Source organism: Myzus persicae, unplaced genomic scaffold (genome assembly GCF_001856785.1).
Source record: "Myzus persicae strain clone G006 unplaced genomic scaffold, MPER_G0061.0, whole genome shotgun sequence".
Lineage (NCBI taxonomy): Eukaryota > Metazoa > Arthropoda > Insecta > Hemiptera > Aphididae > Myzus > Myzus persicae.
In genome coordinates this window covers 16,760-38,845 of record NW_019100552.1, presented here as the reverse complement: position 1 = coordinate 38,845, position 22,086 = coordinate 16,760, and the positions used below count along the sequence as shown (strand labels likewise).

Sequence of the window (22,086 nt, the reverse complement as noted above, 5' to 3'; positions counted from 1 at the left end):
ATGGTGAAGATCGTAATGCTCAAATTAGCCAAATTATGAATCCTAATATGGGGTGGCAGTCGTAACTCCCACTAATATTAAACCGCTGATGGATCATCAACAGTATTGAGTGCAGTATACTAGCGCTGATCGTAAATCGTAAAGCGATTTATGTTAAATAGCACACTTACGTATACAGTCGCGATTAGTTATGGATCCTGATTAAGCTCATTTAGACGTGATTGAAACCAGAGATCCTTATTTCACGTGTACTTAAAAACGGTATTAAAGTCCATGTAAATAAAATATACGGGCAAATGAATATTGAAATCCGTGTGGGTACTCATGTATTTGTTTCAGCCCGTGTACTCGTGTATTTGCCTCAGTCCGTTTAACCGTATATGGTATATTTACGTTAATATTCGTACATAATAATTACAATGAAACCTCCCCAAACGGACACCTGTCCTCCTAATAGTGGACAATATCTTGGGAATTAATTTTCAATGTAATTACTTCCAAACAGCAGACAAATAGCGGATTGTAAAAAAAATGTACAAGGCAAAATTTCAAAAAAAATTTTTCTTTCTTTTTTCTATTGTCTATTGTTTTATCAATTTGTTATCTGATTTTAATAAAGAATAAGAGATTTTACACAAAACATTAACAAAAAAGCTAATTAAATAATTAAATATGACAATACACTCGATTATTTAACACATGCAGTATATAAATAAAAATTATTAATTATTATAGCATTTTAAATTACCTAATAAATAAATAATAATATGTTTAACGATGAAAAACAAAAACAAAATTAAGAAATAAATAATTAACAAAATTTATCACTAAAATAGTTTACGGTTTTGGTACAAGAATACTAATAAGTTAACATTTTCTGTGGATAAGCAGTTTCTAATAGGTGTGACGACATTCCCAGCCGTAGAGAAACAACGTTCCGAGCTAACCGATGTTACTGGTAAACATACATATTTTTTTGCTATTTGAGCAATTAATGGATTGAGATTTTCACCAACCAAGTGGGCATTAATCATATCTGAGCAGTGGCACTCCTAAATAATTCTGATACTTCTAATTCTGATGCATTATTTATATTATTTTCTTCATGACCATATAAAAAATCGAGTCCACCTATAGTCTTTTTGGTTACAGATTGATCAATTTGTGACATTTGTGTACTATTATCATTAAATTGAAATATCATCAAATAATGTTTGGACTTTTTCTAAAATATTTTTTCTCTAACTTCGGTTGTCTTGTATCCAATTTTTTATACCTAGGATTAAAAAATGGGGCAATATGTCTTGCAGATATGATATTTGGTGATATGGGTTCGTTTAATTTAAAACGTTCAGTAAGTTGTTCAATTACACTTTGTTTAAATCTTATGCTAATTTCATCATCGTTTTCTTTTCTTTTTAAATGTTTTTCAATAAGTTTGAACATAAGTGGTCTCTAACCATCGATACTGGCGAATGTTTTTCACTCGAAAGAACAGTCGTAATAATTTGTAATGGTTTCAGTAAAGTATCCAACGTTTCTATATTTATCCAATCACATTCTACTATTTCCATTTTTTTTACCATTGTCAATTTTGTAATTGTACGGTCAGCTAATACATTTGATACAGCACATTTATTTGTGTAAAGCCGATCCAACATCAAATATATAGTATTCCACCTAGTTGCGCAAATTTGTATTTAAGTATATTCAGTTAGTCCAAGTTGGGTTTGTTTATTTTTTAATGCATGTTTAGCTAAGTTTGAATGTTTATAACGGATTACTATCTTACTGCATTGTGTTATTAATAAACTAATTTTATCTTGCTGTAATTCGTATTTTACCGCAAGTTGTAAGGTATGAGCTGCACATGTCAAGTCATTTGTTTCTGAGACATTGGAAAGCAACTGTACAACGTTTAATACATTTTTTTGCACTATCGGTAACAACTGTTTTTGGTTAATTTCCCATTTTCTGAAAGTATTTTCCAATTGATACCTATGCAAGATTTGAAGCCGTATGAGACTCCTTCATTCGATGAGTTAAAGGCGTTTATGATTTTGGACACCGCTCATCATTAATCATATGTGCAGTAACCGTAATATAACTATCCTATGATAATGATGACCAACAGTCAGACGAACAAATATTGTTGGCACTTTTCAAGTCTCTTTTTATAATATCTTAAACTGATAATTTCAATGAATTTTATCTATTTTTAATCGCTTCTTCTTTGCATATTTTATAGTTAGGTTTCACTATGTTCATAAATTGTTCAAACGCAGCACTTGAGCAAAATGATATAGGCATTTGATTCAAGGCTATCATATTAGCTAGTGCCTGATGTATACGTTCCGTTTCTTCTTAATTACAAAATTCTTCATTTTCTCTATTGGTATAAGTCCGACGACGTTTTCTAGGTTATGACTGTTATCACTAATTTTTGATTCAGAAGTGCTTTGAGTTGTGGTGGATATATTTAAAAATATAAATAATAAACGTTGTGTAAAATTATAAAATTAGGCCAATATTTCTAAGGGGTATCACTTTTTTCCCTAAAAACACTAAAAATCAATTTAATTTTGAAGAAATGGTAGACTAAAAAATCTATAGTACGGCCAACGAAAAGTGAGTCGCGATATCAATGCTCCTGGTGGTCGAATTTAATCAGGACTTCTACAATTATTGCGATTACGCTTAAATACACCGCTTGGAACGTAACGGTCACGGCTCACTTTTCGCTGATCGTACTATAACAGTTTTTCTTCTGTTTGGGTTCGTCTTTCGTCATTATCTGCCATTTTGACCATAGCATCGGCCATTCCTTTGTTGCTTTCAGCTATAGTACTTGAGGTACTAGTTATCAACTAAGACATTTCAGAGTGATCAATTAATTCAACTATTTAGTATAATTAATATATTAAATATTCACCTCCATTTGTTGACTGTTCATGTTTGCCAAATTTGTAAATACTTCACGTGCTGGATTAAATTGCGTGTTAAGTTTAACATATTTATTAATTAAACAAAATAAATTAATACAATATTAGATAGGTAAATAATTTCATATGAGTAATTCTCAAGTACTTACTTTTTTTTTTTACATTAGTAATTGGTTGGTTTTTGAATTGATAACGTGAAGCTGCCTCAGTTGGCACAGGAATAACATCTATAAAGTTGTTTTAATTATCCATGTTGAGGGTGGTATCTTCTATTATTTCAATATTGCCACATATTTTATCATCATTCTACAAGTAATTTAAATTATTTATGACCAAAAAATACATATACATATTATTAACAAATTAATGAAAATAAAATAGATATTTCCATGGTAACACAATACTATGTTCATAAATAAATATGTTAAGCATATTTTCTAAAAAGAATGTTTTTTTTTTTTTATTAGAATAGGAATAACTAACTATATATTTCTTTAGAGATTGTAGTAGGTACTACATTTAAAATGTTAGTATTAACTTTAGACAACTCTCCAATACTATCAGGCTGAAAACAATTTTAATAATTTTAAAATGATAGTTGACTTAAGAACACTCAAAAGCAACAAATCAATTGACAAACCAGTCTTCTGGAAACGAATCAGGACATTCTGTTCCCTCAATGTATTCATGGCAAACTAGTCCTAGGTTTAACATTTTAGGTTTTACGATTTAACATCTTTTTCTTTAACACTGGGGTTACGGAGATCATTTAATAATGACACTAAATCATCCCATGGGCCATGACCCATCTATACTGTTTTTACCATTTACGGTGCAAAATTTACCAGTTGCCACATGTGAGTTTTGCACCATATAATCAACCATAAACTGAAGTTGTTGATCATTCCTCCTTCCTTGTCTAGACATTTTTAAACAAGCCTCTTGATTTTGAGGATCACTATGATAATTTAAATTAATTCAAATATTAATAAATAATATAAATTAATCCCAGATAATGTATAAAAAAAATAAATTATTTTTATGAAAAATAAAAATACCTAGGTAGTAGATTATTTATTTTAGATTATTTTATTTATATTTATAAGTACTTACAAAGTAGTAGCAACCATCTTCATAATTATAATATCACAGTTCAAAGATTATATACAATTTATTATATTAATATAATATAATTTGATATTGTATTTACTAGGATGTATATATCAATTTTGATTTTTGAATTAAGTTTTTAAATAACAAGTAAACGGTAAACATATTTTCATACACGAGTAGGGGAGACTCTGGTAAAGCAGATAGCTGGGCAAAGTGAATAATGTTAATAACTTTTTGAATATCAGTGATTAAATAATACCGAGGTTATAAGTTGGCAGCACTGTCCATCGTCAATTCCGGGATAATGATTTGATATCACTCACTAGTGTACAATCACCATAAAAACGTTTATCCGAAATTAGTTCGATTTCTTAAAAAAATACAAGGTAAGAATATAAGCTTTTTTAAATAATGTTTGTAAATTAACTTTTTTAAACGTATTTTATTATGTTCATAATTATACTAAGTTTATATAGTTATCAAACACGAGTTCCTTAATCGTGTATACTAAAAAAAAAAAATGTATTTAAGAAAAAATCAATCCGGGCAAAGTGAATAGGGCAAAGTGGATATATCCACTTTGCCCATATACTCATATAAATGTTTCAAGCGCATATAATATTATTTTATTTTATTTAGATGGTGTCTAAATATAAAAGAAAAACAAACCAGGATAGTTGATCGGAAGAAAATTTAAATATGGCAATCTATGAATGTAGGAATGGTACAAAGATATCAACTGCTGCATCTTTGTATAATATTCCGTTTACAACATTATACAGACGACTTAAGTCGGGCCGAAATGATAAACAACTGGGACGATTTCGACCTATATTTTCAATTACACATGAGAAAGAACTTGTTGAATATTTAAAAGAAATGGATGCAGTGTTTTATGAGCTAACTAGGTATGATTTTAAAAATCTTGTGTATTCATTATAACCTCACAAAATCCAACCACTGGATGTTTCTGTGTTTGGGCCAATAAAACGGTTTTCTGAACAAGAAATAAATATTTTTAAAAAAAATTACTCTAGCAGCATTATAAATCAATATGATGTAGCAAAAATTTTCAGTCCTGCCTACTTAAAGGAGCTACACCTCATAATGCAGTAAGTGGATTCAAATGAACTGGTATATGGCCTTTTAATCCTAGAATTTTTGGTGATGAAGAATTTGCACCTGCATCAGTGACTGACAGACCACTTGAAAATTCAGTAGTCACCCCTACATCAGAAGTTAACAAAGTACCTTCACCAAAAGCAAATAATTTAGAATCTTATTTAGTTCATACATTAGATACATATCAATTAGAAACTATGGTTGCTACAACATCATCAATACCACAACAGCCAATTAAAAATTGTACCAAAGTTTCACCTACAGATATTCGACCTACACCAAAAATTGATATGATGAAAATGTCAACTAGAAAAAGGAAGACCCAGAGAGCAGAAGTCTTAACTACAACACCAGTGAAAAATATTCAGTTAGAAAAAATGAAAAAAGCAGAGAGAACAATTATAAATACTGTAGCTAAACGCCCAACAAGAAAATCGGTCAGAAAATCTTTAAACTTTAATCAACTAAAAAAAAAGCATCAGAGGACTCCACTCAATATTTGTGTCCCATATATGTTTAGAAAAATATGTATGTGGACCTGGAGGAAAACCAGTTGAAAATTGAATACAGTGTTTCATTTGTGAAAAGTGGTATCACGAGGATTGTCCATCATACTTAGGGAAAGGGCATTTTGTGTGTGACTTTTGTGAAGACACCAATAATAGTTCCTAAATAAACAATGTGACTTATACCTAACTATGAGAATTTAAAAATTGTTTTATTAATTTAATTTTGTTTTTATTATTATATAAAAAGGTTATTTTTTATTTTGTTTTTATTATTATATAAAAGGTTATTGTTTATTTTATTTTTATTATTATATAAAAAGATTATTTTTTATTTTGTTTTTATTTTACTAAGAAGAATTTTATATTTTATGTTTTCTTTATGATTCTGAAGATTGTTATTTAAAAATTTTGTTTTTTTTATTTTCAGTTAATTCATTAATATGTATTAATTTTTAAAATATAATTATCGCCCTGCGATTGGTTAAGATTGTATTTCATCCATGATAATTATTGTTAGTAATTGGCTCCTTATCAACATGATGGCATAACGTTATGTAAGCGCTAAATACCGATAAAGCAATTTACAGAATCACCTAATCGATTAGAAATTTCGATAGTACCTTATCGATAACACTTATCGAATTAATTCGTTATTACAGTATCGAGTTACAGAATCGAGATGCTGTGGAATCTATTCTCTCAGTAAATTATGAAGTTAATTCTATCTCACCTAACGTAGCTACATAAGGAAAAAGAAAATTAGAACGTACCTTAAATCCACCTGTCATTATTTAGAATTTTAACCAGTTTATTTGGTATGCCACCACGAAACCTATTAAGTTGGCATGCGAAGTAACACTCCTTAATACATTATCCGAACAGCAATTTAATGTCGTGGCTATCAATAGCCCTAATTCAGTATTACCAGATCTCCATCGTTGGTTAGAGAAAGTATTAATACAGTTGAAATATTATCGATCAAGTGTCTACTATTAGCTCCAAAATTGAAAGGAACCTAATAGAAACTTGGCTGACTATTGGAAAATATGGGAGATGACCTTATTAGCAGGTTAATTACCTGCGTCCTGTTAACCTTTTCCCTGCCAAGCACTTTAAAATTATATACCACTGCCAGGCCAAGCTTTTTTTTTTTTTGAATTTTCATTTTTTTTTTATTATATTTAATGAATTCCTTGAATCAATAATAATCAGCAAAAAAAAAAATTAATTGGTTAATTTCCTAATTAGTTGTAAGTATTTTTTAATTGATCAGCCATTGGTTCTCAACATTTATCGTTAATTGGTAATTAATAACGCATATATTATAAATTGCAAAAATTAATTATTTATTAAAAAAAAAAAAAAATACATGGATTAGAATTAAAACACTACATGTAATTATACTTAAGTATTATACTAGGTACAGTCTATAATTAAATATAAAAAAAATAGTAGTCAACATTTTGTTGTATGGTATATACTAAAACAAGGTGCTGCGCATAAGCCCACATCACATTCTGTACACATATATCTAGTGTCAGTTCTCTTATTATTCTTCTTGCATAGTTGGCATCTTCTTCTGGCAAGCCTTCCAGATTGTGTTGCTGGAACTTCTGATGGAAAATGCCTATCAATTAGTTTTGATGGTTGGTCTTTAGTTGGTGGTCTTGATTTTGTTAAACGATTGGTATGATATTTTTCTATTATTTGTCTTATTAGTTCTATTTGAAACTGAGCTATTGGTATATGGTTTCCAGTAACTGTTTTATATGATGAGTAAGCATTTAACAATGATAAATCTATCAAATGGAAAAATATTTTTTTGTACCATTTTATTGTTTTTCTTACACACTCTACACTACTTAGTAACATATCAGTTTTATCTACAGATCCCATATTTTCGTTGTATTCTTTAACACATTTAGGTTTCATTGTTATTTTACCATGTTTTTGAATTGGTAACTGTTCATCTTCATGTATTGTGGTAAGCATATGCACCTCTCTCCGGTCCATCCATTTTATTGTTAACATTTTTCCAGTATGTTTACTTTCAGTTTGACCTGGTTGAAATTTAGTTTTTTTAAATGGTGGCATTCCTCGACGATTGCATCTTACAGTTCCACAAGTATTGGTCTTTTTTTTATGCAAGTACATTGATAATATTGGTGATGTATACCAGTTGTCAGTATATAAAGTATGACCTTTATTCAAATATCTTTTCATCAATGTTTTTACAACAGCACCTGATTGCCCTAAGTTAGCATCACATGAAACAAGACGTGTAGTTTTTCCTGTGTATATTATAAAATCTAAAATATAGTCTGTTTCTACATCACATAAAATAAAAAATTTGACTCCAAACCGATGACGTTTAGTCCTTATGAATTGATTAAATGAATGTCTTCCTTTCCATAACACCAAACTCTCATCTATAACCAGATTTTGAAATGGCACCATAGCAGATCTGAAATTATTCTTTATGTCTTGTAATACCATATCAATTTTGAATAAGCGGTCATTTTTGATTTGATTGTTATTATTACAAAAATGAATGTAACGTAAAAGTAATTGAAACCGATTTCTACTCATGGTTTTTCCAAAAATAGGAGAATAAAGTAGTGGATCTGTAGACCAATAATCTGCAATTTCAAGTTTTTTATTTCTGGCCATAAGCATTTGTATTGAAATGAATAAATATAACTCTTCTGATGTAGTGTCATACCAACTTGTATCACGAGATGACATAACATTATTTTGCCTAAAGTATTCATTTGTTTCATAAGCAACTTTGCCCAATAAAAATGGAGTCACAAGAGCTTCAAAAAAATCTAAAATAGTAGAGTTACTGTTCAGTTCAAACTCTTTTTGAATACCACTTTTAGCAGAACAAAACTGGTGAACCTTAGGTTGAAATGGTGTACCAGATTTCCATTTAAAATTTGGAATAAACATGTCTTTGTTAATTTTTTGAGGTACAATTACTTTTGGTTGATGTGTTGGAAATGAAACTTCAGTTTCTTCTTCATTATCAGATTGTACAATTTCTTCTTCATCATCAAAAACTACTTTAAAATACATAGTACAAATAAATAAACAATTTACAGCATATATCAACATGGTATACCTTATACGATATGTTATCATGAACTTATGTATAGCAATTGTTCATAACCGTATACAAAATAATACAATACATAAGTTTATAGGATATATATTTTATATAATATGTACTATAACGATTTAATAATAATAATTACCGAATAAATCACTAATAAATTCGTCGTCTGACTCCTCATTTGCTATAATTTCATCCAAACTTGCCAATATACTTTCATCACTCATAATATGTGACATGATAGAACTAGGTAGAATAATACCGACAACAAAAACACAAGTATAACAAAAATGAATACAAACGTAGTCACTTATGTGTACAGTAAATACTAAATACGTGATGACTGATGAACGTTTAAAAATTCAAAACATCAAATATTGATAACAAATTATCAAAACATAACAACTGATAACAATATTTTGGGAAACCTGGGACATTAGAAAATATTAGATTGCATGCACAGATATATATAATAACTAGATACCCGACTCCATATACCACAACGTTATTAAATTATGATGCCCTACGCCATTTGTGACTATGGCAATGTTTACAAATTTTTATCATTTTTTAATCGTTTTGATATCATACATTGTGATACAATTGATACAAATATTTCATAACAATATACTCATAATATAATTATTTTTTAATAAAATTAATANATTCTTATACAGTTATACATAATTATACCATAATTGATGGATGAACCAGTTAAGTTCAACTCATTTTACATTGTACGATTTACTGTAAGCCTAAAAATATAAGTTTAAATCAAAGAATCATTGAATATGAATAATGGAATTGACTGTAAGCTGCCTATTTCAAAATGTGGTAATAATAACTGATTAGCAAACAAAATCAATTTTGTCAGTTTTTGACGTTTACTAACTGCAAAAATGTTTGAAGTGGTTTTTCCCAATGATTTAAGCCTAACACTCAGGTACTTTTTTGTTAATAAACTAATAATTATCATCTTATGAGGTCTTTCCAAAATACTTATATTAGTGCAATCTAATTCTTTTAATATAGTTTGATCCAGAGAAAATTTATTATTACAGTAATGAATAATTTTTTCATCTTACTTAGAAATATTAAGGGATTAACCTAACTCCATTTGTTGAATGTCGATTCGTGCAAAAATGTACACAACATGACATCACCATCTTAAATTAATAATATTATACAAATGTCAAATACCTACAATAATCGTCGAAAAAGGGTCAGTACTCAGTAGTCAGTAAGTTGGGCAACAGACTTGTTTGATATGAACTATTGTTATCATTGTAAACATTGCCATAGTTGTAAATGGCTGCCAGCGTCATTGATAAGAAGAAGTCGGGTATCTAGTTATTATATATATCTGTGATTGCATGTAACTTCTTTGATAAGAACAGTACCATGTTTTTTTTTACGTAGTTCAATTCGTCTTTGAAAATACTACAATTTAGCAGTTATCAATTTTTCTATCAGATTATCTGATAACATTATAAACGAGTGAACGCACATGTGCGTCAATGGAAGTGAAAGGGTTAACAAAAAGCCAATTTTGAGCTCTTTATGCATTGCGTTGAGCCTCAGCATTCATGGCATTACAAGTATCATATGGCGTCATCGTCAAATAAGACAGGATTATACGCATACTTGTGGTGTATGTTTCGTCAGACATAGACCTTCCAGGCAAGAAAAATATCTCTAACGCAGTGCAATAACATCAGTGATGCTAGGCACACTCTGATATCCTATGTCCAATCTAACTTTAGGAAATATACATGCTATAACTATTAAAGATCTAACCCTATCATTATCGAACTTGTTAATTAGACTTATTAACTGTGAGCCTGCTGATACTTGATTTGTTGAAATTTTACTCTCTACGCCAATCTGTGTGCCTATCATGGACGTCTGCTGTGCTGTACTGTAACAGGAACGACTTCGATATCCTTCTTAATCAACCCGAAGAGATCTCCGAACAACTACTTCTTTCAAGCTCCAATAATATGCCAAGAGACTGTCTTCTGTCTAGAAAATACACTTTCCCGTTTTTTTCCTCAAGGGACGAATAACGCTTCAATGTATAATACTCAGGAGTCACGCCCTCAGCCTTTCATTGTATTCAGATAATGGTATTACCCCTACTCCCATGTGGCTAAGGCAGCATTAATAATTGCATATTCAATGGTTCCGTCAAAACAGTTAGTAATCTGGGTTCCGCCTATACCATCAACAACAGTAGTGGTGAGAGCAAGATCTCTAACCTCTTTTGGTAGCATAGTATGCTGTGTATTATATATTCTCTGTGAATTTATGGCTCTTCTTATCTCTATAGTTGGTAAACCATCCAAAGTATAAGCAACTCCGGCGTCATAATCCTCAGTCCTTACATTGCTACCAATCCAGTGGCGAAATTATAAATGTTTTATGAGAGGGGATATGAATATTTTGTAACCATAAAACAGTGTAGGGCTTCGCCCCCCACACAACCTTTCGATCTTACCACTAATTTACTTTTCAACATGATGCATTTTAAAATTAAATGATATTAAACAAATCATTTTTTTTAATATATATTTATTACATTATATTATTAACAAATTAAGATTATATCATTATAACAAAATTTCCAATTTTTTTGGTTTTCGCGCCAATATGTCAAGTATTTTATCATGTTCCACTTCAATATCATTATGAATGGCCAACAACGATAGACCATTTAGACGATCCTATAAATGAATTAATGAATAACATAATAATATTATAGTAAATATTGAATTTTAGTTTCAAATAATTTATCAACTCTGTCATACTATTTCTAAGGTATGTATTAATTCTCTTTAAACTTGAGAATGTTCTTTCAGGTGTTGAAGTAGAAACAGGGAGTGTGCATACAATTTTTAATAAAAAATGTCTATTGGGGTAAATATCCACGTTACACAGTTTAAAAGCTTCAATTCCGGTTTTAGGATTGATATCTGGTTGTTTTAATTGTCTTAATTTTCTACTGCACATTTTAAGTTCAGCTAATGAATTAACTACATCCAGTTTTGCAGAATAGAAATTGATTAATTTCTTGAATGATATTTCATCAGTAGATGAAATTTCAGCAGAAAACAGACATTGAAATCCTAAAAAAAGTATTTTAATACCCAGTAATTTACCTTAAATTTAAAATACTAACCTTCAAAAATTTCTGAATGGGACAGAAAACGTTCCTGTAATTGGTTAATAAAATAATCCAAGTATGGTATGAACACTGTAACTTTGTAAAAATCTTCTATATTTAAGTGTGTACTTGGATTTGGTCGATGCTTTTGTCTATTTGTTATTCGTTTCCCGCACATTTCAATTCCAACAACTTCTGACATTTTCCTATTCAATTATAATAAATAAATAAATAAATAATGTATATATTAATGTTATAAATATTACATTACAATTTTTAGAAAATGATATTTTACAATACATAATATAAATGAATTATAAACCAATAGGCTTACTTTGCTTCCAAAAATAATTTATTAAATTCACTATCACAATTCCGTCAAATTTCTTCCAGACTACCAATAATATCTTTTGCAAGAGACACTGCTAATTTTAAGTCCATTTGTTCTTTTTGAAGTAATTTGCATAATGGCAAACCAAATGAAAAAACCAGCTAGAAATAATTTAACAAATTATATTTAATAAAAAGGTTAGTTAATGGTGGTTATAATTGTTTTATATTACTTTTGCATTTTGTAGAGATATAAGAAACTCAGTATCAATTTATTTTAATAACAATGATGCATTAGTAGCTATAGTATCATTCCAATCTTTAATAACATCTAATGAATCCATTACATATGAAAAAAGTTGTATAAAATCTGATATAGCATCATAACGTTGACAAATCTTGTTGCACACAGTCTTTTCAATGTTTTGAATTTAGGCTCTTCATCACTTTTTTCAATACAATTCAAAAGTACAGTGTTTCCTTAGGAGTATTAAAAAACACATAGAACTTTTCAATTATTCCTAAACAATTTCTTATTGATTGAATTTCACTTGCACTTGAAAAAGCCAAGTTAAGTGAATGCGTTGCACAATGCACGTATATGACATAGGGGTATTGCTCTTTAATAATTGATTAAACACCTTTATATTGGCCAGACATGTTGCTAGCGCTATCATATCCTTGGCCAAATAAGAAGTCACAATTTATACCACAGCTTATTAAACCTATAAATATAAATGAATAGTAATAATAATTTTCAGTGAATGACTTACTAAATACTAGTAACCTTTTTTTACTTTATTACGGACCATTTATTATCGACTTAGCAAGATTACAACCAGTTAAACTGTTTACTGTAATGAATTTTAAAAAACTATCATCAACATAACCAAGACATAGAGCCATTTGTTCTTTTGTGCAAATGTCAGTAGTTTCATCTACTAAAACTGAAAGACACCCAGACTCATTTACACGTTTGACAATATTGTTTAAAATAACATCTCCACATGCAACAATAATTTCATTTTGAATCTGAGGTGTAATATATTTGTTTCTTCCTTCATGTGTAAGGATCTGTTTTAAATATTCATCACCTTTTGCCCTATACTTTAATATAGCTCTAAAATTGCCTTGATTCAAAGAACTTTCAACTAAAAATAAAAGAAGAAAACAATTAAAAAATTAAATTAAATAAATAAACACATGTTGAAACCTACAGTCAATTTTTCGAGAATCAGTATGTCCAAGCATAGCTATTTCTTGTCGGCCATAGAGTATTACACATCTATAATTGGAATGAGCCACTGCCTAATATTTTTGATTTTTTGTACTCTTTAAAATATGATAATGAGAAATACACATTCATACATTTATTTAATGCTTTTCAGTACTAATTAAACAGAATCTTTTCAATATAACAGTAATTTATAAATTTAAAATATTGTTTTACCTATCTGAATCAATGCGTTCTACTATTGTAGGCACTTTCTTTAAGTAAATTCTTAGAAACTCATCAGATTTTAGGATAGAAAGAGTGTGATATTCCAGTACAGAATGAGCACGAAACACATGTCAATTTAAAATATGAGATTTTAAAAACTGCATAACTAATTATTTATAAGTGATTTATCAGTAGGTACACTATGTAGTAATTTGTGTTTTGTAAAACAACAACAGTATATAAATACAGCACATGGGGGATCTATCCCCCATATCCACCCCCCCCTCCCCCCCGTAATTACATCCATGCACCAATCTTAAGTACGCAAGGAGAGACTACATCATACATTTGTAAGTACTGCTTTTAAACCCAATTGCGTTTCTAGTTCTAAATTACTAGCTATATCAGCTGAACTAAAATTTTCCATAATAACAGAGTGCCTTCCTTGAATTGACGTATACACTTTCAAATTAGTAGGATTCAATTTTATTATTCTGACCCCCTCATTATTACGTTTTAACATCATCCCCTCACGTAGTTGCCGCCGATTAATAAATATTAAAGCCCATTGTTGACTAGCAATTTCTTCAATATTTACACCTCTTAACATATCTAAACTGATCTCCTTACTTGGATCAAATGTAACCTAACCTAACCTAACCTTTTATTTCTTATTGAACCGCAAACAGGGAGGGAAGTAGGTTTCCCCATTTCTGCCTCCCTGCCCGCATCATTTATTAAATCAAAATGCATACATTACAAATGATAATAGGTAATACGCAAGATCAATACACAACAATTGGGGGCCACTAACCACCCAGAAGTGGGTACAGGCCACGAGCAACATTCAGAGAGTGACTACCGACCCTTTTGGTCACCAGTCTATATGGTACGCTCCAAGGGTCGTTATCAACAGCGATGCATAGTTCCATCCAACATTTATCTTCAGCCTTCTTTATAGCACACTTCAGGTGTGCCCTAGCTTTATTGTACGCCCCGAGCTCCGAATCGAGTGAGTTTGAGGTTGATCTGCGACCAGCACGCTGATAACTCCTTCGGGTAGCAATAGCTAGCAATCTTCCGCAAATCCGCAATCACAATATTCCACCAATAGACCGAACTCTTCCCCTTCAGTTCGGTTCTACGTGGCATCGCTGCGACAGTAGCTCGTTGAGACGATTGGCGTAGTCGTCAGGAGACGCTTCCGCTGGTAAGGGGAATGGTGCGTCCACCATATCCCAGTGAGCATTATCCGCATCCGGGTTGAGCCTCTTAACGGACTAGCCGACAACAGGAGTTCTAACGGGCCCGTTGGTGGAGCGGCCACAATCTGAAGTGACCGCTATAGACGTGATGTATATATGGTCACTGGCGGAATATGTACCATCCAGCGCGTTCCAACCGTCAACCAGCGGGCGATTGTTCGGTAGGCGTCTCGTCAGTGTGACATCAATGACCGAAACTGCATTAACACGCCTATAAGTGGCCGTAGATGTAGTATCTACCTTGCAGACGACTAAGCCTAAAGATGAAGTAAAGTCTGATAATAAAGGCCCTCTGGTATCATCAGTAGCCGAGCCCCATTAAAAGTGAGCATTAAAATCACCGCCCACAATGAGGTTAGCCTGGCTGCTTTCTTGATGTCGCATGGACACTTCTTGAGGCCACCAAGAAAAGCATCAAACTCAACAATCATGCAGTTGGGACGGCAATAGAAACTTTAGACTAGGGCGTTATCAACCTTCGCCCAAGCGAAACCAATTCCATCACCATGATCAGCAATTGGCTTATGGGAACTATCCAACGCCAAAATCGCGCATTTGAGGTCAACACTCGCGACCCATTGTTCATCGCCACCCATCAGTCGATGATAATCACTTATCACAGCGATGGTCGTAACATCTAGTTCAGCCATTGTCTGCAGAAGTAGTTGCTGAGTAGCCCAAAGTGATTCAGATTGATCTGGATAACGTTAATCAACACCGAAGGGACTGCTCGCACGGGGTTACGATGTTGCGAACCCATTACGACTGTTTTACATTTACCGCTCCTGTCTCTTCGTTTTCCAATTGAATGGCAAACTCCTTCGGCACTCCAGTCGTAGCCTCGCATTTTGCCGCTTTGTGGCCTTTAACTTCGCAACGCCAGCAGCATAGACTTCTGTCCGGGAAATTTGCATTCGCTGAACACATGGCCAAACGAGAGGCAGCAGTAACACCTCGTCTTCTGTTCACCTTGCCTGATCCTGCAGTTAACCATTCCAACTCTTAGCCTGTGCCCTATGACCTTTTGACATAATGCTGTTAGAAGTAATGCGAAGGCCGTCTGCGTTCTTCCATATCCTTTCCTGAGACTTATCACTCTCGTGGTGTCATGGCTGGCACCTGTTGCATCTGCAACCACATCAGCTACCTCCTCTGTTACCGTCCATTGGTCTAAGTCCTTGATCTCTATCATTGTCCTTTGCTGGAGAGATGACACCTCTATTCCGTTTTCAACCTAACCTAACCAATAAATGGGGCACAAATTCACGGTACTGACGTATTACTAGGTACTATGCAGTTCCGTCTTCACCGAATTGGGCACAAGGCCAGATTCCCCATCAGGTTGGAGCCCCGAATAACATAAATTATTACAAAATTGAGTCATTTTATTATATAATTAACTACAATAATAATCAAATTGAATAGGAATTCAATTTTAAACTTTTTCATTTTATTTAACTATATTTAAAATATAGAATATAATATTTTATTAGTGTCTGTAATAAATTTGAAACTAAAAAAATTGAAAAACAAATTTCCGACGACATTGTTGCAAAAACGGCTCATAAATTGGTCAGTAATGTGCATAGAAATTGATCGCCAAAAACTGTGCTTCGAAGATATGATTAATTATTTTGCTCATCAGAAATCTAAAAAAAAAAAACCGTTGCTGACTACGTAAACGATAAGTACTAATACTAATTTATAATTAGTAATTTGGAACTTGGAATTAGCATTAAAAAGTATGAAGCAAAAAAATGTATAATTTAATATAAAAAGCAAATTAAAGACATATTTATTAAGTTTACGTAAGACAATTATAATTATTTTTATAAGATTTAGTAAGTACTTTTTTCGTTTTTTTCAGTTTAGCCATTTTTTTCTTAGTCTATTATGTTTAATTATATTTGAGTCAATCATTTTAGTGTATTGTTTCATTCTCATTGACAAGTAATAAAGTAATAGCTGATAATAATGCTGGTAATTTGTTCTTGATACTCTGTTCAAGGAAACTTATATTGAATGAGGGAACATATATCAGTTTTCACCAGTTCAATGACACCAGTTCATTAATTAAACAAATGTATATAAAATATGTATGTACACATATATATATTAAACAATAATTGTATAGGTATAGTACTTATAAATATTCCCTACTACCTACTGTTTTGTTAGTGATTAAATGTATAATTTTAATACGACTTACGAAGATATGTTGTGTCCCTTTTTTGACCCACAATGGAGAAAACAGCAAAACTGTACCATATTTAATTTAGCTAAAGAGGAAAGGATAAGTTAGAATAATAGAATAGGAATTTTGAATAATTAATTTACTCATTATAAGATTTTATTTTACAGATTTAATAATATTATATTATGCAAATTAAAACATTAAGATGCAATTTTTGGAGGGGTTTTAAAAAGGTTCAATATATTTTTAACGCGGATGAAGAAGATACACACAATGTTATTGAATATTATAATATTATAATTAATGTTGATTAAAATAATATGAAATTCGAAATAAACGGCTTAGTTGCTATATTAACCGCTAGATGTGCTAGTGGGCCCACAGGGCGTGACATTAATTTTCCGAAGGCTCGTGCAGACGTGCAGTAGCGAGCGTCCGTGAGTCGTGACCAGTCGGCAGTCCTATATGTACGTCCGCGGTATAAACCTTTGGAGCAACCTACTCAATTGAGTAGTCAATTGACTTCCACTACAAAAATTTAAAAATTGAAGCCATTTATTTATAGCGATAAATACTGCATTAAAAATTGCCAAACCGATTAAAATCGTATGTTTTGGCTATTATTATTATTGAATTTAGTTAACAAAATGGATGTCAATACCATGCTAATGAATACTAATACATTGCAATTTTTGTTTTAAAAAAACCAAAATATTTTTATTATATACACTGTATTATGTATGGTATACTATAATATTATATTGATCTGTATTAAATATAGTTTATTTATTTAATATATTATATAATATGCATATTGAATGTATGTTGCAATATAATTAAGTTATTGGTACATAAATATATAAGCAATATACAATTGAACACTACTCCTCACTCATTAAATGTAGAGTGTCCCAATTATAAAATAGAATATTACATTGTTACATTATTGATCAGTTTAATTTACTGTCTTTTATTTATTATATCTCATGATACTTACACAATTTGTTTGCACTATTAAATAAATTGTATTCATAATGCCATCAATGAACAGATAATAGTTGCAGAAGGTATGAATTTAATTAGATATTTAACCACCGATATAGGCTACTCATAGTAGCAGCACATACTGTTTATAAACAGTTCTGTTCTATATAGGTATGTATTATTTAGTATTATACTATTGTATAGAATATAGATAGGTACCTATATTATAAATAAGACAAAAGTTAAAGAATTCCATTTCTTTAATAATTATCAGTATAATAAGCGTTTTAGAATCCTTTACCAACTCAAATAAAATTATGTACATTTATAAAAACTGAATTCAAACAATTTTATATTGTACCTAATACTTAAAATAGCAAATGTGGTTTAATATTTTTTGATTTGAGATTTATTTTCATGCATTAGAACGATATACTTAATTTTACTATATTGAATATACAATTTTTATCTTGGTTTTTATATTATAATAAAATAGATTTATCATGAAATCTAATGACATTTTTCAGAATTCCCTATCGGTTCTATTTTTGTCAAAACCCGCATTCAAACATTGACCCTTAACGCATATTACATGATTAGGGTTGTCATCCGTCCCGATATATCGGGACTGTCACCGATATTGAGCTCTCTGTCCCGACGTCCCGACAAAAGACCAAAATGTCCCGATTGACACTGTGCATTGCAAATTTCGCTTTATTGCATACAAATATGCATGACATGATCGAAAACAAAAAATTTTGTTTTTCAACTTGTATCATGTTCTTGTACAACTAAACGTATGCGATTAAAATCCAATTAAATCGGTCATATCGATAATATAATAATCGTTAGGTATCGCTTGTTTACGTCTGACACTTTCGTTCGTTCTCAGAATCGTATCGGTCGGTCCGTACAGCGATTATCGGATTCATGGTATTTACAAATTACGTAGGACACGGGCACACGGCATAACTGCATAAGTCGATAATATTGTCAGTCAGTCGCTTTATTTACTTGACGGCGTACGGTACGATATTCTTTTTCGGAAAGTGCGTAATTTTAAATATCAACACGTTTGTTTACGAAAATATCTGCGGCGAAAAAGAGAAAGTGCCATTTTTTGGATGAATATACGAAAGAGTGGAGTTTTATAAAAAAAAGGCGTACGGATGAAGAAGCGCTATGTGTTTTTTGTAATTGTTTTTTATCAGTTACTCACAGAGGTAAAGCTGACGCAAAGCACCACATTTCTACGACTAACCACAAAAAAAAATTCGCTGTTGTATCGACGTCATCGCCCATATCCATATTTATGATTAAACAAGATACCCAAGAAGAGTTGCTAATTACGGCAGCAGAACTAACAACAGTTTATAAAGTTGTAAAACATCATCAGTCTTTCAGTTCACTTGATTGTATCGTAAAACTGAATGCCATGTTGTATTCCGATTCTAAAATCGCAGCAAAACAATCCACAGCCAGAACGAAGGCTACAGCAATTGTTAAAAATATTCTCGCACCACATTCTGTGTCAGAAATAAAAAAAAAATTGCAAGAAGTTTCATATTACGGAATAGGCACTGATGCGTCCAACTACAAAGCTCAAAAAATGTTTCCTTTGATTATTCAATATTTCACTGAACAAGATGGTATCCAACATAAGCTATTGAAGTTTGATTCTTTAAAAAATGAAACGTCGGAAACTATCTCCAAATATTGTATCGACACTTTAAGACAATTGCAGATTCCATTGGATAAGCTAATTGCTTTTTGTGGGGACAACACCAACACCAACTTCGGAGGGCTTCAACGACGTGGTCAATGCAATGTTTTTCATAAAATAAAAGAAGACCTGGGAAGACCTATAGAAGGTATTGGATGTCCAGCCCATATTCGGCACAATACTATATCAAGCGCTTCTGGAATATTATCAGTAGATGTCGAAGTTATTGTTCTTAAAATATTTAATTATTTTGCAATATACACGGTTAGGACAGAGAAACTGAAAGAGTTCTGTTCATTTGTTGATATTAATTATCAAACTCTTTTGTCACATTCACGAACAAGATGGCTGTAATTAATGCCCGCGGTTGAAAGAATTTTGAAACTTTAGACACCACTCAAAAATTTTTTTGACTCTGAAGAAAGAGTACCTAAAATTATTTTAGATTTTTTTAAAAGTCCGATTAGTGAAATTTATTTCCTGATTCTGCATTCCAACTTGAATTTGTTTGATAAAAACATAAAAAGCGTTGAAAAGAACAAAGTGTCAGTAATTGAAATTAGAAAAATATTATACGAAACACAAAACACCCTAATTGAAAGGAAATCTACCAAATTTATTGGCATGCAAACCAAAATGAAAATGCAGAAACTTAAAAATGAGAATCCTACACCTGAAACTACAATTTTGATTTCAAAATTTGAAGAAGAAACACTATCATTTTTTAACACTGCTTCTGAGTATCTGAAAAAGTGGTCTGTTTCATTTGATAAGTATGATGTGTTTGACTGGATGACACTATCTGAAACCCCAAAATGGGAAAAAATTGAAAATACTATTTTATACCTCAATAATAATGGTGTGGAAACTTTAAGCGATAATATCTTTGAGCAATATATGTATCTTAAAAACTTATTAGAAGTTAAACTTGCTTCGGAAGAATGGAAGTCGATCAATTCGGTGGAAGAAAAATGGATTATTTTTTTTAAAGAAACTGAAAATCATGAAAGAAAATGTCAACTGTTGAAATTATGCGAGTATTTGTTTGCAATCCCTGCACACAATGCCACTGTGGAAAGAGTTTTTTCGTTAATGTCGGCCCAGTGGACTGATGAACGAAATCGCCTGCTCCCAGAGACTATGGAGTCGATTTTACAGTTTCAAGTTAATTATAAAATGACTTGCGCAGAATTCTACAAATATGTCCAAGGGGGAAAAGAACTATTGAAAAAAGGAAAATCTTCTGAAAAGTATGGCCATCCAAGTACATCTGCAATAAATTAAAAATATTTTTTTTGTATGTAACCTTAATAAATATACTAATAGTTTTTCTAAAATAAAGAACTCGGAACAAGTCTAGTTTAGCAACCTATCGATTTTTAAGGTTTTTTTTTTTCCAAAATGTGTGTCTTGGGGTGCTTAATAAGAATGTAAAAAAAAAAAAGGTTAGGTACTATAACTATCGAAACAACGCAGTGCGTCAGTGCCCTTGCATGCAGTAAACTTCAGTAATAATAAATAATTATGAATCTTGTATTAAACTTTCAAGATTTTGATTGGGTCTAAAATTTGAATTTTTCAATATAAGTGTAAATTGAAGTCCTTTACGCAATAAAAAAGTTTGAATTAAATATTCTAAAAAAATGAATAATTTACTGCTACTTTAAATCACACTGTTTTACACATATTTTAATGGTCATAAAATATTTTTAAAAAACTGATAATTGTGAGTATGTTGTTAAATAAAATGTCAGTCAAATTTTAAAAATATAGTACCTAAATAAAAAAACCAAAAATATTTTGAAATATTATAACCAGTAAAAACAAGTATGAAATGTCACAAACATTGTTATGATAAAATTGATATAATGATATAAAGTAATAACTAATTTTAATCATTTTTAAATAATATAACTTTTGTCAATAAAATATACTCATCTTAATAATTATTTTGAACATTTTCTTTATTAACTTGCAATATCTACTATGTATAACCAATTATTAGGATATTTATGATTAAAATAACTATCAAAATTAACTAATTTTATTATAAAATTTTTATTATTTAAGAGTAAGGTATTGCAATTTCCTATACAAGGGTAATGCACATAATTATTTTTTAATAATTTCTGTCAACATTTTTTTTTATATTTTTACCAATTATTTTAATTATTTTATTGAAGAA

General features: G+C 30.8%; 2 protein-coding genes across 2 annotated transcripts; one reads left to right on the top strand and one right to left on the bottom strand.

Moving 5' to 3' along the window:
* Window positions 1–7,141: 7,141 nt before the first annotated feature.
* On the bottom strand, window positions 7,142–9,040 carry LOC111032540 (piggyBac transposable element-derived protein 4-like). The gene is made up of 2 exons (XM_022312920.1): window positions 8,944–9,040; window positions 7,142–8,748 (listed from the first exon to the last, which is right to left on the bottom strand). The coding sequence occupies exons 1-2, from the start codon at window positions 9,038–9,040 to the stop codon at window positions 7,142–7,144; spliced, it is 1,704 nt and encodes a 567-aa protein (XP_022168612.1).
* Window positions 9,041–19,490: 10,450 nt separating this feature from the next.
* LOC111032530 lies at window positions 19,491–20,255 on the top strand. Its single transcript, XM_022312908.1, has one exon. It carries the CDS (start codon window positions 19,491–19,493, stop codon window positions 20,253–20,255), a length of 765 nt encoding a protein of 254 aa, XP_022168600.1.
* Window positions 20,256–22,086: the final 1,831 nt, after the last annotated feature.

What these genes read in the sequence shown, in the direction of transcription:
- LOC111032540 (XM_022312920.1), bottom strand. Translation starts at nt 9,040, where the DNA reads ATGTCACATATTATGAGTGATGAAAGTATATTGGCAAGTTTGGATGAA. An exon ending in ATTTATTAGTGATTTATTCG is followed by an intron (nt 8,749 to 8,943) that starts GTAATTATTATT and finishes ATTTTAAAGTAG; the next exon opens with TTTTTGATGATGAAGAAGAA.
- LOC111032530 (XM_022312908.1), top strand. Translation starts at nt 19,491, where the DNA reads ATGATTAAACAAGATACCCAAGAAGAGTTGCTAATTACGGCAGCAGAA.